The following is a 16,744-nucleotide window of genomic DNA, read 5'->3' on the forward strand; positions in this document are numbered from 1 at the left end:
TGGATGGAATTGGAGAACATCATTCTGAGTGAGGTTAGCCTGGCTCAAAAGACCAAAAATCGTATGTTCTCCCTCATATGTGGACATTAGATCAAGGGCAAACACAACAAGGGGATTGGACTATGAGCACATGATAAAAGCGAGAGCACACAAGGGAGGGGTGAGGATAGGTAAGAACACCTAAAAAACTAGCTAGCATTTGTTGCCCTTAATGCAGAGAAACTAAAGCAGATACCTTAAAGCAACTGAGGCCAATAGGAAAAGGGGACCAGGAACTAGAGAAAAGGTTAGATCAAAAAGAATTAACCTAGAAGGTAACACCCATGCACAGGAAATCAATGTGAGTCAATGCCCTGTATAGCTATCCTTATCTCAACCAGCAAAACCCCTTGTTCCTTCCTATTATTGCTTATACTCTCTCTACAACAAAATTAGAGATAAGGGCAAAATAGTTTCTGCTGGGTATTGAGGGGGGGAGCGGGAGGGGGTGGAGTGGGTGGTAAGGGAGGGGGTTGGGGCAGGGGGAAGAAATAAACCAAGCCTTGTATGCACATATGAATAATAAAAGAAAAATGAAAAAAAAATCGAACCCCTTTTAATTATTCTTCATTGTTGTATTTTATGTAAACTTGTCATTATTGGAGTGATTTTATTATTTGAATACTCACATGTGAGCTAGTTAATCTCATAAAAAACAGTATTTCCATATGGCCAAAATTGTTCCTGATGTAAAACAACTCAAATAACAATGACTTGTTCTTCTGTAATAACAAAAACTACAGAATTTATGTCCCTGTGAGCTAAATGGTTCATCATTTGTATAATGACAAACATAAGAACCAGAGAAAAATGATAGCACAGGTACTTTTGACCCAAAAGAGACTAGAGGAGGAAGACCCAGAGTGTTTGAGCACACGTGTTCTCAGGGGTTTGAAGATGCAGTCTCTCTGAGTGAGGATGGCTGTCCGGGCTCCGGCCCATTTCCCTGGCCCCTGCAGACGGTACTGATATGGGGTGCAGGGACCAAAGAAAATCTCCTTGGCCAGCTTTGTATCCCAGAGGAGGAGAGAGAAGAGGTTGGGTTTGACTCCTAACTCGGAAGCAATTTCATCCATGTAGTCAATATACTGCACTCGATGTATACTTCCTGGGCTTTTCACACACCTGAAGTAGGCGAGAAAGACTGTCGGATTTCAGTCACTATTTTCCCTCAAGTTTCCAGTAGATTTTGTTTCTACTGTGTTTATTGACTTCATTATATTCTACTTAAAAATCATACATTTGCCTTAACTTAGAAGAGTAACACAAGATGTAAGTTCCCAAGGGCTTTGAAGTTCTTACTAGATTGATATATGTGTGTGTATTTGATATGTATGTATGTAATTTTAATTAATATATATGTGTGTGAATTAATACATATATGTTAAATTAATGAGGGGATGAAGTCATAGATGTCAATTTCCTTTTCAGATACAGAATCCAATTCCATGATACAAATTGGATTAGCAAGGAATATGTAAGTAGAAGAATGTTAAACTCCATTGCTCATTTCATGCTGCAAAGGTATGTGAAATATCTTTTCTATGTATTAATTCTGTACACAGGTTATTCCTCTGAATACTCCTAGAGATTATTCTAGTATTAAAAAATGCTTACTTTTATAAGACTTGTTTCACAAACTTGTAAAGTAAAAAACACTTAGTTAAATAACTCTTGGATAAAAGAGAAGCAAAAGTGGAATTACTATTTTAAAATATCAAAGTTTTTCAAAATATTGATGAACAATAAGTTAGAACAAGCCAAGTAGCCAAACAAAGAAGTTAGAAAAGAACACAAAACAAGGCTAAGAAAGGCATTATTCATGAATTTGAGACAAAGGAGAATTGACATTGAATCTTTAAGACGGTTGTTTAAAAAATAGAAATAAGCAGTAAAATAGAAATTATCTTAATGTTTTAATCAAGGAAAATGGAGAAAAAAATACTACAAGCATAAAAAATATACCACTAAGGGACTATACAAAGATGCAGGGTAGATTGAAGTAATAAGAAAATGTTTAAAATTTGCAAAATTAATTGACAATGGTAGATTTTCTAATAAAATGTATTTTTACATTTGATGCAAGGATAGAAGAATGCAGCTACACCAATAATGCTGAAAACAAGGAGAATGTGGTCTTAGAATTATTTCTTAAATATCTGTTAAACTCTAACATTTACATTAGTGATATTTTTCAAATATTCAAATAGCATAAAATCCTCACCTATTAAAGTCTAATTAAGTTGTTGTCAGCTATTCAGGAACAGTATTCATTCATTTTGTAAGGTTAGTGTAACCTTTAAAATATAATAAACAAAAATAGAAAAAAGGGAGGGAAAGAAAAGCAAATGATAAACTATTATTATCTACAAAAGCTGAAAATATTATAAATGAAATTCTACCAAATAGAATTGAACAGTACTTAAAATAATTATACGCAATGGCCAAGTAGTCTTCAAGGCCAAGAAATTAAGAAGTGTTTAGTAATAGGAAATGCAATACTGTAATTTATGGCATCAACTTGTCAGTGGTGAAAATAATGTCATTTTAGAATATAGTCAAAAGGCATTTGACGAAATTCAATGTTCACTTCTTTGCATAATATAGGAAATCAAGAATACTTTCTCAATCCCAGTAGACAATATTATAGCTAATGGTGAAACATTAAAAATGGTCTAAACAAAATTTGAAATAATATCCATATTCTCTATTAATTAAGATCATCTTTTAAGGTACAACCATGGTAGTGATGTCAGAAAGCATGACATAAATATAGGAAAGGATGAGTCAAAATTATTTATTTTCATTGTCTACTTACCCAACCTAATATAATCAAATAAAAATTGATTATAACAAAAAAAGAGTATAGTAATGGCTGATTACAAAATAACCATAATAAAAAAAAAACTTTCCTGAAGCCCAGAGCCTAGAAATTTCAATGGGAAAATCCATTTATTTTAGCAACAAAAAGAAACTACTCTGAATAAACTTAGAGACACAGGATCATAGTAAACATAAGATTATCTTGTTTAATTTTTAGGCTATATTTGTTGACTTACTTGTGAAGTTGTAATAAGGTCACCTGATCATTTCTTCCAAAGGGTTCTCTTGAATGTAAGCTTATTGCAAAGTGCATAGACTAGGTGTTTAACAAACTGAAATAAATGAGCATCTTCTTAAGCTACTCTTTACTTGATCATACATTTGACAAAATGTTTTTCCCTTAGATTCTGAATTTAGCTAATTTCTCATGTAATCTCTATGACCTAAGTTCTGACAATGAATGAAGGAAACTTCCCTTGTTTCTTTTTAAAAATTATTTTATTAGCATATAATAGTTGTGTTGGAGGATATGTTTTGATATTTTCATAAGTGCTTGCCATATACTTAGTTAGGTTTACCCCTCCATCGATATCCCTCTCTGCCCCTCCTCTCTTCTTAGAACAAATCCAACAGGTTTCATTCTTCTACTTGCAAATATGAATACAAAATACACCCACCATATTCACCCTCATCCATCCTTTTCTTATGCCCACCCCCTCCCACTGACCTCCCACCCCTGGAAGAGACCTATTTTTCCCTTCTATCCTTCATTTGTTAAGTGTATACTGATAGCCCAAGGGAGTTGACCTTTGTGCTTCAGACCTGTGTATATCAGTTAACCTCCTCTCCCTGATACTTACTTATTCTCTATCACCATGCCCCCTAATTGTAACAGTTTACTGTACAGTGGATTATATTATATTCATACATAGATGGATTATTTCAATATTTTCATTCTCTAAATATTCTTTATTTTCTTTACCTCTCCCAATTCCATAGCCCCTCAGACAGACTCACTAGTAAAATTTTGTTCTCTCTCTCACTATATATGTGTGGGTGATCAAATATGTATCTACATATACGTTTAAATTACAGGTCTAGCCTCCAAATATGAGGGAAAACATGTGACCTTTGACTTTTTGAGTCTGGCTTACTTTGCTTAACATGAAGTTCTCCAGTTCCATCCATTTACCTACAAAAAAACATAATTTCATTCTTCTCTATGGCCAAATAAAACTCTGTTGCGTATATATACATTGTATTTTCTTAAACCATTCTTCAGTCACGGGGCATCTGAGCTGCTTCCAAGGCTTGGCTATTGTAAATAGTGCTGCAATAAAAATGGACGTGCAGGTGCCTCTATCATATCATGAAGCACATTCCTTTGGATATATGCCTTGGAGTGGTATTGCTGGATCATATGGTGGTTCTATTTTTAGGTTTCTGAGGGCCCTCCATATTGCTTTCTATAGTAGCTGCACTAATTTACATTCCTACCAACAGTATAGAAGTGCTCTTTTCCTCCCACATCCTCACCAGCATTTGTTGTTGTTTGTGTTATTGGTGATAGGCATTTTGACTGGGGTGAGGTAGAATCTCATCTTTATGGCCAAAGATATTGAGCATTTCTTCACGTGTTTATTGGTCATTTGCACGTCTTCTTTTGAGCACTGTCTGATCAGTTCACTTTCTCATTTATTCAGTGAGTTGTTGATTCTTTGAGAGGTTCGATTTTTGAGTTTCTTGTATATTCTGGTTTTTAATCCTTTGTCAGATGTATAGCTGGCAAAGACCTCCTCCCATTCTGTAGGCTGTCTCTTCAGTTTGGTGACTGTTTCCTTTGTTGTGCAGAAGACTTACAGTTTCATTTGTCAGTACTTTCTCTTAATTGCTGAACTATAGTAGTTCCATTCAGAAAGCCATATGTTCCCTATTTTTCCTTGATTAACTTCATTGTTTCAGATTTTTGTGCATTGATTTTGTATCATTCTGCTTTGCTGAAAGTATTTATGTTTGAATTTTTAGGGTCATATCATCTGCAAATAGGGACAATTTGACTTCTTCCTTCCCTATTTGAATCCCTTGTATTTCTTTCTCTTGCCTTACTGCTTACATTAAGATCTTTAATCCATTTTGAGTTGATGCTAGTACAAGGTGAGAGGCTGGGATCTAGTTTCAGTCTTCTGCAGGTGGAAATCCAGTTTTCCCAGCACTATTTGTTCTCCAACATATATTTTGGGCACCTTTGTCCAAAATCAGATGTCTGTAGTTGTGTGGGTTTGTGTTGGGATCTTCTATTCTATTCCATTGGTCTTCATGTCTGTTTTGTGGGAGTACTATGCTATTTTTATTACTATGGCTCTGTAATATAGTTTGAAGTCACATATTGTGAGACCTTCAGCATTGCTCTTTTTGCTCAGGATTGCTTTGGGTGTTTGAGGTCTTTTTGTGCTTCCATATGAACTTTAAGATTGACTTCTAATCTTGGTGAAGCATGTCCTTGGAATTTTGATAGGGATTGCATTCAGTAGTATAGTTATTTTCACAACATTGATTATGCTAATCCATAAGCATGGGATTTCCTTCCATCTCCTTAATGTCATCATTGTTTTCTTTCTTTACTGACTTGTAATTTTCATTGTATAGGCCAGTCACCTCCTTTGTTAAATTTATTCTTAGGTATTTTAATTTTGCAAATAGTATTATTTTCCTGATTTTTTTTCTCAGAGTGCTCACTGTTTGTATATAGAAATGTTGCTGATTTTTGTGTACTGATTTTGTATTCTTCTGCTTTGCTAAAAGTGCTTATGTTTGAATTTTTAGGGTTTTTTGTGTATAGGATCATATCATCTGCAAATAGGAACAATTTGACTTCCTCCTTCCCTATTTGAATTCCTTGTATTTCTTTCTCTTCTTTTATTGCTCTGGCTAGGAATTCTAGCACTATGTTGACTAAGAGTGGGGAGAGTGGACACCCTTGCCTTTTTTCTGTTTTTTAGATGAAAGGTTTCAGTTTTTCCCCATTTAGTATGATGTTGGCTATAGGTTTGTCAGATATAGCCTTTATAATGTTGAGGTATGTTCTTTCTGTTCCTAGTTTCTTCAGAATTTTTATCATGAAAGGATATTGAATTTTGTAGAAGGCTTTTTCTTCCATTTGCAGACTGTTCATTACACAGATTTGACATTTTGTGGCTACTCCATAAGTGAGTTTTTTTATATTGCCAGTGTCTTTCCATCCTCAATCCTTTTTTATATTTACCTAGTCCCTTTTTGCCATGGAAGGGCAGGATCTTTACATCTCAAATTATTTTAGGAAATTTCATTTTGTACAAACTGTATAAAAAGAAAAATCAAATGGCTCTTTCTGAACAAGTTTCATTTACTTTAACCAACAATTAGGTTTCTTACTCTTTTGCTGTTTTCTGTTTTGTTCTGTTGATGTCAGTCATCATATCACTCTTTGAGGGTAATTTTTTTAGTCCTAAGAAAAAAAGATACAAATTTACAGACTGGGGAAGGGCTGGGGGAGACAGGTTAAAAAAACAATGGTTTCAAAAGAAAATAGTAATCAGGTCTTTATGGAACTCATAATCAAAACCCTGTATAAAACATCCCAGAGAAGACAATTTTCTTTCCATCATTCTCAGCTTGTCAGGAGGTGAAGAGCTTTCATTTAAGAGAAGTAAGAGCTTGAGTCATTTCTTAATTTAAATATACTATCATAATTTTTGAATACTAAGAATTCTCCTAAAATGTTTTTGATTTTTCAGAGATACTCAATGTATACAGTGATTTGACTCAAATGTCTCTCTCTTATCTGAATGTTCCCTGGCATTGAGCTCACATCCCAAACACATTTTTCCCAGTCTTCTGAGCAATTGGAAATATCTTAGTTCTTCATGTATTCATGAAGTACTCATGAAAAAGATCCCAAGACTGCGATATCCACATTTGGCAAGAAGAGCAAGTAAATAAAAAAGGAAAGCGATGGATGTGTAATTGTGCTTGTTGGAGACAGAGGACATGACAAAGTGAAGGCTAGGGTGGGAAAAGAAACAATTATATCAGGGGACAGAACAGATAGAAGTAGGCACACAGACATCTTCTAAATTATTCCCCTCATTTTATCATCAGGAGCCACATATCTGTTGATACAAAAGTATAATCTACACATAAGTACTGTCAAGTCTTTCAAAATGTATTTTAGAGTATGAGTGCAAAACATGAAAGGAACAGAGTTGCAGAATATAAAGGTCATCTAGTATATTGATATAATATTTACACATGTGCATATGATGTGAAGTATTAATTATCCTCCTAAGAGTATACCCAACAGAAAAGTGTGTGTATGTTAAATGAAACACGTGTTAGATTACTCATGACATCATTGTTTATAATAATTCTAAATTGCCATCCACACAGAATAAGTAAGTTGTGAATATATATCTACTTGTAGATATATATTCATATCTATATATTTAATAAATAACTATATGGAGTGCTATATAGCAGTGAAAATAAATGAGTGCAAAGTAGGGATTAATTTTCCAATACCATGTTGAGAGAAAGAAACCAGCTACAATAGAGTGCATATTCCATGATTCAATTTATATAAAGGAAAAAAATAAAATTAATTGCTACTATCAAAAATGGGCATTGTTACCCTTGGGGATGCTGGGATCAGTGAGAACAGAAAAGAATAGGAGGGGAGCTTCTAAGTGCTAGCTATGTTCTTTTGTTTTTAATCAAAATGATGGTTGATTAGGTACATTTGCCTCATTTGTGAAAATTCAGGAAGCTGTATATTCATGATAAATGTACTTTATATGTATATATTATGCTAAAATAAGCATATAAAATTTTGCTTTATAAAAACAGTTATATGTGAGAAGAACTTAAAATATATTAAGAATTTTATATATAACTGCTTAATTATTCTATCATAGGACCAGCATCTTATCATTCGTCATTTTTGATTTGTTGCACTTGTTGATGTTTACATTTCTAGTGATGGATTCATGGTGGAAGTCAACAAAGAAAATATATACTTGTTAGGAGACGAGAAGAAGCAAGATATATAAAAGGAAAACAACATACCAAGGTAGAGCTATGCTGTAGGGATTTTTTGAATAAGAATCAAGTGAGTTAATACCAGAAATGATTTCACTGAGGAAAGAGCCACAAGACTTCAGAAAATGAGTGTTATAAGACAAACAGCTTAAGCTACCTGGATACATATTCAATTCTCATTAGTGAAAAGCAGTGCACCTTTAATTTCCTGACTCATCTAATTGGTAATTCTATTTCTCAGAATGCATAGGGCCTAGCAAGGGAACCCCCTACTTTGTGTCATATTCCAGCCCATCAGGAAGAACTGTCCTGAGAAGATAGAACCCTGACTTCTCATTAGCTAGAGCTTGGTCTAGCTAATCAGCTAGCTTGTCAGGTAAACAGACAGAGAAGTTGGCCCATTTTATATTTTGGGTACCATTTTTGTTTTGCTCAGAGTATCAATTTGGGTAAAAATGTAGGAAATGAGCCAAGAATATAAACCATATACTTGGAGTTAGACAGAAAAGTAACTTCACTACCTTTTTGAAATACGTTCATAGGTAGTTTCTCCCATATTTGTTTTCCTACTTTGGTCAACTTCTGTTTCCATAAAGCCTTGTCCTAAATTAACATTCTTCTGGGAATAACCAAATGAATGGATACCCAAACTCAAATTTAACCTGATAGTGATTTCACAGATTTTTACTCTTATTCCTTATATGTTTTCATTTTTCATAGAATTCTCTTAGAAGTTAAAAATCTACCTTCGAGAAATCTAAAAGTAATTAATTCATAATAGTGAAATTTCAGGCAACGAGACAGAACAAAGGGGAAGATAAATTGAATAGATGACCTCTCAGTGGCCTTTAAGTCATAGCACATACTTAGAAACCCACTTTACACATGAGGAGGCCAGTACATACCTGCAAACACACGTACTACCCATCGGCTTTGGAGTTCTGATGCAGGAATGATTGATCCAGCTGGCTGGAGGATGCCAATGAAAGCCAGTGTTGGCTTCTCCAGCTGAGGAGGGAAGACAAATTTAAACATGGAGTGCTGGCTGTCCAGGATTGTTAAGTCATCTTCTAAGAAAGGGAAAGAGAAGGTGTAGCCTGTGGGAAAGACAACAGCATCAATGTTCTCTTCAGTACCATCCTCAAAGATGGCTGATTTCTCAGTGAACTCCTTTACATTTGGTTTTATCATCACTCTTCCAGTAATTATGTGATTTGGGAGGTCATCATTGAGAACTGTTTGGTGGCTCAGAATTCTGCATGATAAAAAGTTTAATACCAAGAAATGGGTATGAATTTTCTTCATAAAGAAGTAGTGGTAGTTAAATGCTCAGGCAATTATCATATTATTTCAATAATTTTTATTCTGCATATTGGCATCCTTAGTTAAGAAATTGATACTCAGAGTCAGAACTGGATCTCAATACTGTTTCTACCTCTCACCTAGTGTGAGACTTTGGACAAGTCATAAAATATTTAAGCTTCAGTTTCTTAATCCATGAAACTATAAAAATATAACAACCACATCAGAGTGTGCTAACCAGGTGATAATACATACTAAATATTTTTAGATAATAATATTTTACTATGAATAAGGTGTTTTTATTTTTAGCATATTTATTTGCTCTTAATATCATCTAAAAGTTGACATTAATTGGTCATAAATACTTTTCAAAGACCTACAAGATCCAGCTGCAGCATTTTAAGAATGAATCTTCAATGGGAAAATTGGTACTTGATGACAGACCTTTGGTAACTTCAATTTAAGGTCTGAGCTATGAATTAGTAGAACGAAGTCACATTCTCAATGTATATTACCATTAATAAATATATATTTCATACTCTAAATTATTTATCCCTATTAAAGAATCTGGAGTTACATATACCACCTCAGTTAGTCATGAAGCTATACATGTATTCTTCCAGATTCTTCTTAATACTAAATACTAAATTTTCTGTCCTTATTGTATATTAATTAACTCAAATCTTTACTATTTTTGCCTCAGTGAAAATTTTTTAATATAGGGAACTTTTTAGGGTGAAAGGAGAAGAGGACTAAAAATAGGTATGTGAATGGATAATACCAAGTCAGTGCAGGGAAAGGACCAAGAACAAAAATAGAGGAAGAGTGGCCACAGAGTTAGAAGAAACACAGGAAGGGGATGTAAGATAAGACTGTGTAAGGTTGGAGAGCTAGCTAGGGTGGAGTGGGGTGAGAGAAGATAAGAGTTTGCAAACTCAGAACAAATTGTGGAGTGACATCCAGAAACACTGCAATTTTTGGTTTTAAGTTCTAGAATAACCAAAGATAAGAATCATGCAAGTGGAAGAGTTTATGTGGCTGTACTGTACTGCTTGAGTGTGGGATGGTAACACAAATGGATAATGGTATTTGTCTAGTTTTGAATTCAGAAAGTGAACACAAAGTAGTTGATAAGTGATAATGAAAAAGAGGAATGTGACATAGTGACATAGTACAAGTCTCAAATAAGACAGGTTTTTAAAGTCTTGGCTAACTCATTCCATACCCCATATACCTTTTTCTTAAACCTTCGTGGAATGAACAAGAACTCCCAGTAGGAAAGAAATAATTTGTATATTCTTCACAAAAGTAAATTCTATGAAGTGTCAGAATGGGACCCTGTATTCCTTATTCCTTACATGCATTCCTTATTTCTGTATTCCTTACATGTATTTTGTAGACTCAGTTTACTAGTATAGTAGCTTAAACTATTGTTGCTTGTCTTAAATCCTAGACCTTACCTATGTTCTGGCTGTAGTCCATAATTAGCATGGTTAAACCTTGCATTTAATTTATTTTCTAACCATCTGTTGATCAGGAATGTGGGATGGAACTTTTGGACTATTCTATGGTAGCGAGTGAAGAGTGTGATGTCCATGGGATTTCCATTATCCCAAACTCTGTTCCATATCCATGCACCTCATCTTGTGCTGAGGAAAACCTGCAAGAGAGAACTGGTGGCCTAGTAATAATTTAGTTACTAATCATGATTATCTTATATCTTCAGAGTATTTTTTAAGTGTGATGAGAATTGAATTAACTTGGCACATCACCTCACCTACACTGTCTACTTTCTCTTTCTTCCTCTTTCACTTTATACACAGGTCTAGTTATTTACAGTCCATTCAATTCACTTACTGTTTGTTGTGGACTTATTTCCATTGTAATGATTCCTCTAAATGTGCCAGGTGTCTGGAATCTCATAAGTCCCAGAATGCAAACAAAAAATTTAACACAAATAGGTTATTATGTTGGGAGTTAGAAGTTAGTATTCATTCTAAACTTATGAATAATGGAAATTTATCAGAATGCAAAGTCTGGAATAACAACAAAAATAAAAAAGGAAAATTTATACTCAGAATTTTCAGGCATTTACAAACAGAATGTTCAGTGTGAAAAGTATAAAGTGTATGAAAAACTGAATATATATTTTGAGAAATATTTTACTGTTTACTTTGAGTTATTAACTGAGACTTTGAAAGAAAGCTGAAGCTTTTTAATGAAAATACAACCACTGGCTCATAAGGTCATAATCAACAAGATCTGTGAATCATATATCAGTGTTTCTAGCTCAGAAATCCTGGCAGAGCTCTCAAAAGGACTGACTGTACATCACTCATACAGAAAATGTTAGGTATAGGAAATCTTGTATCTCTTGCTGGAAATCCTAAATCAAAATAAAAAACGAATTTTCAATTGTGAACAGTGATTCCTCCACACTCTTTGTGAGTCAACAACATTCAATGCAAAGAAGAGATTGCTTCTCTCTTCCTACTATTTATTTTTTCACAGTCAGTGGGAACCTACAAAATTTCTGCTCTGTCCCTAGCAACTTACTCATAGACCAACCACTCATTTTTACTCATGATTGTGTATATTGTTCTTTGCTTAAATGTATTTCTAATATGAATACTTGAAGTTTTCTGTAAAGTTCATTTCAGTTTGAAATTTCCCATCTCCCTGGAGTAGCTTCACTTAGGTAATTCTAAGTTATGTGACTATAGTTTTGTTGGTTTCTTTCATGGCTCCAATGCATTATAATGGGGAAGGATACTATTCTTTTGGTTCTCTATATTTTTTCACTCCTTAAGAGTCATAGAAAAATGTGGCATTGCCTTGCTGAGCTAGCAGTCAAAATTGGGATACCACCTCTAAAGCAACAGCAAAAGTCTAAATTCACATGATCCATACTCTATAGGGCTGACCCAAGAACAGAATCAGTGTATAATGGCAAACCTGTTCAGCAACACGACTGATCTCGCCAGCCACATCTGCTCCAGAATTTCCGATGCCAACCGCAACCACTCTCTTCCCCACAAAATTGTCCGGATTCTTGTACTCCCAACTATGGAGATACTTGCCTCTGAACTTTGTGATCCCTGTGAGGAAGGGTAGAACCCACCAAGTCACAAACAGAAGTGGTAAAGGTTGTTTGACAAAATTTATTCTGAACTTGAACTATATGTCACTTAAATCCTTTTCTTTCTTTTTGGTCAGTTGTTGCAAATATTACAGAATGAGATCATCCAAGGAATAAAATATTCAGTGGCAATGACACTATGGCCAAGAGCAAAATCAAATCATCCTAATGCTTCTCCATTTTAAATTTGCTCCTCTGCTGGGGTGGGGTGATAAGAAGCAAATCTTCACTAATTCTGAGAATGAGGAAAGGTTACTATCTTTTCGTCTTCTCTTTGCTCATATGAGAACTGTCCTTTCCCTTTTGTAACTCTGTGAAGGAATCTACTAATACATAAAGATCCTTAGCAATAAGGATCAGTGTGTCTAAAGAAACTGAATTCAAACTACATATGCTATTTTAAGGTTTATAGTAATCATATGAAAATATACGAAAAATTATTTTAATCTAATATAATCTAAAATGTTAGTATAAAGTCAATATGTAAGATTATTTATAGATACCCTGTATATCCTTGTTATACAGCCTGAGTTTGGTGTTTATATTTTTCTGGAAGCATATCTTAATTGGTATTATTCACATTTCAAGTGCTTAGTAGTGATATCTGGCTAGTGGTTACTCTATTTAACATTACAAGCTTGTAATGGGTTCAAAGCATTATGAAGAAAAGTTGATTATATTTCAAAAATATCTTGTATGCTGGCATGAATTGTAAAATTATATTTTGAAATTCTGTCATCCTTTGAGTGTGACAATGACCTCTAAAATGTCTCTGAATTTTTGTCCTCCTCTCTGAGTCCTACTACCGTTGCTTTTTGAAGCTTCCATTATCATCTCTTAAATGGACTATTTGAAAATTCTCCTTATTGGTGTTCTTGTTTGATCTTCTTCCCCTATCCACACCACTGAAAACACACACACACACACACACACACATTCTTATGCTGCAGTGGTTTTCAACTGACTCTTACATACCTGTCCCTGCCCACCACCTACACCAGCCAAATCAAAGTGTGCCATTCCTTGCATCCCCCCAGGTAGTTCACAGTCTACTGCTTTTCACATACTGCTTTGTCTTCCAGGAAGACCTGTCCACAGGCCTTCTTTGCCTGAGAAACTATTAGTTTCCAGTTTCAATATTACTTCTATTATCAGATCTTTTCAGTATGTTCCAGAGAGTCACCACACTGTCTTTTGTATTCCCACCATGCCATGTAAATATTTCTGTCAAATGCCTGTAATAGCATAGGCATTAAGATTCTTGGAATCCAGGTTAGGCATGGTGTCTCAAGCCTATAATCTTAGCTACAAGAGAGGAAGAAATCAAAAGGATAGCAGTTAGAAGCTGGCCTGTGCAAAAATTTCAGGAGATCAGATCTGAACCAATGCCTGAGTTTTGTTGGGCCATACCTGTCTTCTCAGCTACATGGGAAGCACAAATAAGAGAATCATGATCCATGCCAGCTGGGGCATAAAGCCAAATTTTATCTCAAAAATATAGCCAATGCAAAAAAAACTGGTAGAGTGGTTGAAGTGGTAGAGTGCCTGCCTACAAAGCACAAGGTAGTTTCTAAAAACTGAGAATTTTTAGAACCATAAGACTTTTCTTAGAGTATTTCTGACATATGTCTTTAAAAAATACCTGCAAAATCCTGTATGGGCAAATACTTTTCATTGTAATGACCACTGCAGATCATGACCCCATCAAAGACATATGTTTTCTGCTCCCCATCATCTTCGACCACAACATTCCACTGGCTAGAGGATGAAAAATCAGGGTGCTTCCTTACACTGCACACCTTTGTCTGGGAAACAAAGAACAAAGTTCTTAGTTTTAGAGCATTGCTTTCAGTCTTCATTATTTTTCCTTAGAATTTTGTGTCTTGAAAAATAAAGTGAATGTTACCATCTCTATTCATAGCTCTGGTATGTTTATGGATTTTTTTCCCATAAACTTCCTAAAAATATCATTTTTTCCAAGGGTCAAGATACTTTGGAGAACAAAATCTATTGTTCATTTCCCATGATCTATATTTTCATTTAGTAAAATTATTTTAAAACTAGATTTCAGGTTCAAACTGTGAGACAATGCTCCCTGGTGTAGTGGGGTGATAAGAAACAAATCTTCACTAATTCTGAGAATGAGGAAGACATAATATTTCTTTTAGAATTGTGGTAGGGAATGCACACAGAAACTGCTCAGCTTGCTCTGAGTCATAGTTTTCACTCCTTACCGGTAACTGGATGTGTTTCATAAGCCCAAAATCCCTGGCGTACATCCTGAGATACTCCATTATTTTGGAATGGTGCATGTAGTTGGGATAATGGTCAGGAATAGGGTAGTCACTGAAGGCTGTCATTTCCTTGGAGGTGTTGCTGGTCAAAGATTTATATATCCCAGGAATTCCATTTTCAGGTGTTTCCTGTAAGAAACAAACCAACCTATGGCTCACAGGGTCCAGGAGCACAAGGAAAATTCTGTTAGGAATTATCTTATTTGTGATGTTGGGTTTATTTTTCTTTGAAAAAATCATTATTTGATTATCAGTTTCTTATCACATTTTAATGTGATAGAAATATTAGATTCACTTCCTAACAATGGGACCTCTTAGTACAATTCTATTTATAGTGACAGAGCCTGTGTGGTACCAGTGATTGTTTCACAATGGGAAAGATATCACAGATACTGAGAAGGCACACAACAAATAAATAAAATTAAAAAACACAAAGGGGGTTGGGAAGAGAAACTATCAAATGACAAAAATCAACCTTACAATGAAAAGAGGTTGATATAAGAGAAGGTAATGGGAAAAAAGTTTTACATAATTTGGGACAAAAAATTCTGTAGATGTGTGGCATATTAAGCTATTAATGGATAACAATGACAACAATTAGATATGTGTGGTGAACATTTAAGAGAAACAATCATAGCTTTTTAAGAACATGCATTATGTTACAGTAAGACATACTAGAGTCAAGACGACACATCCTTCCTTCTCTATTGCTGAGACACTGTCTGTGATATAAACTCACTTCTTTCAGTTATACATGACTACATTTGTGATAACACACAACTTTCTTGGCAGAGGCATTTTTCCAGTAACAAATAAACAATACAAAGAAATCTAAAGGGTGGTCCTATGGTGTAGAGAAAAATAATACCAGAACTATGATTCAGGAGATCTTGGGTTTTATTGCCAAGTTTGCTAGAGATGGAATAACTATATACACTTTCTGAGTTTCAGCTTTCTCATATGTAAAATTTGCATCCTGATATCCCAAGTTTTCCATGTGGAATTGTCAGGAAAATGAAAGGGAATAGGACTAGGTAAGTGCTTATAGAAATTTCAAGTTTATTTGAATGTAAGATATTACTACTTTAAAAACTACACTTAAGAAATTAATTATGTTATCAGAGTTCTATTTTTTAGTTGAATGAAAACAACTCCCTTATATAGAGATACACATTTTATGAGAATATTTATAAAATTACCTCATATCTCCACAGTCCTCCAATGTCATTGCTGTTTTCAAAACACACAGGCTCGAGTCCCTTCTCCAAACAGCTCTTAATGGCACCCAATCCACTGACACCAGCACCAATCACTGCTATTTTTTTTACACCCATGGTCTCTTGAATAAAGAAGAATTCTTTCAGTTTTGTTTTGAGAAGCAAATCAGGGTTCATTGCCATGTCAGTGTTCCCTTTCATTTCAGCATTCTCATAATTTGTTTTGATAGAATTTGCTTGCTTCTATTACAGCTCATGTTATCTTAATGTGATATATATATATATATACTTGGCCCTCCATATCAGAAGGTGGTGTATCCATATATTCAACCAACTGCAGATCAAATATTTTAAAAAATATGTTTATACTAAATGTGTAAAGACTTTTTCTTGTCATTATTCCTTAAATAGTTCAGTGTAAAAACTATTTACATAGCATTTAGTGTGGATTACAAGTAGTCCAGGTATGAGTAAAAGTATACAAGAGGTTTTCTGTAGGTTATATGTGAATACTATGTCATTTATATGAGGGATTTGAGAATGTGCATATTTTGGTGTTTGCAGGAGTTCCTGGAACCAGTCTCTCAGATACTAGTACAAGTATCGACTAGATCTGTAGTTATTTTTATTAGAGTTATAAAAGAGTTGCCTCATTTAATCTAAACAAAATGTACATGAATTTACAGATGATTCAAAATCTTTTATTATAGAAATATCCTAAACTTTTAATATTCTATTGAAGTTTAATTTAAAATTTGTTATTTATGTAAGGAAGTTTGCTGTAATATGACTTGCTTACTAACAGCTGAAGAAATGCTCAAGATTGCCATAAATGTGCATAGGAACGTTGCATTAAG

At 34.4% G+C, this 16,744-nt stretch overlaps 1 protein-coding gene across 1 annotated transcript; it reads right to left on the reverse strand.

Moving 5' to 3' along the window:
• Positions 1-812: 812 nt before the first annotated feature.
• On the reverse strand, positions 813-16,004 carry LOC141414018 (flavin-containing monooxygenase 5-like). Its single transcript, XM_074048896.1, is given in 8 exon segments — positions 813-1,164; positions 6,274-6,346; positions 8,841-9,190; positions 10,698-10,897; positions 12,193-12,335; positions 14,019-14,181; positions 14,611-14,799; positions 15,870-16,004. Coding segments are annotated over 8 exon segments (1,605 nt in total).
• Positions 16,005-16,744: the final 740 nt, after the last annotated feature.

This window comes from Castor canadensis, chromosome 11 (assembly GCF_047511655.1).
Source record: "Castor canadensis chromosome 11, mCasCan1.hap1v2, whole genome shotgun sequence".
In the NCBI taxonomy this organism is placed as follows: domain Eukaryota; kingdom Metazoa; phylum Chordata; class Mammalia; order Rodentia; family Castoridae; genus Castor; species Castor canadensis.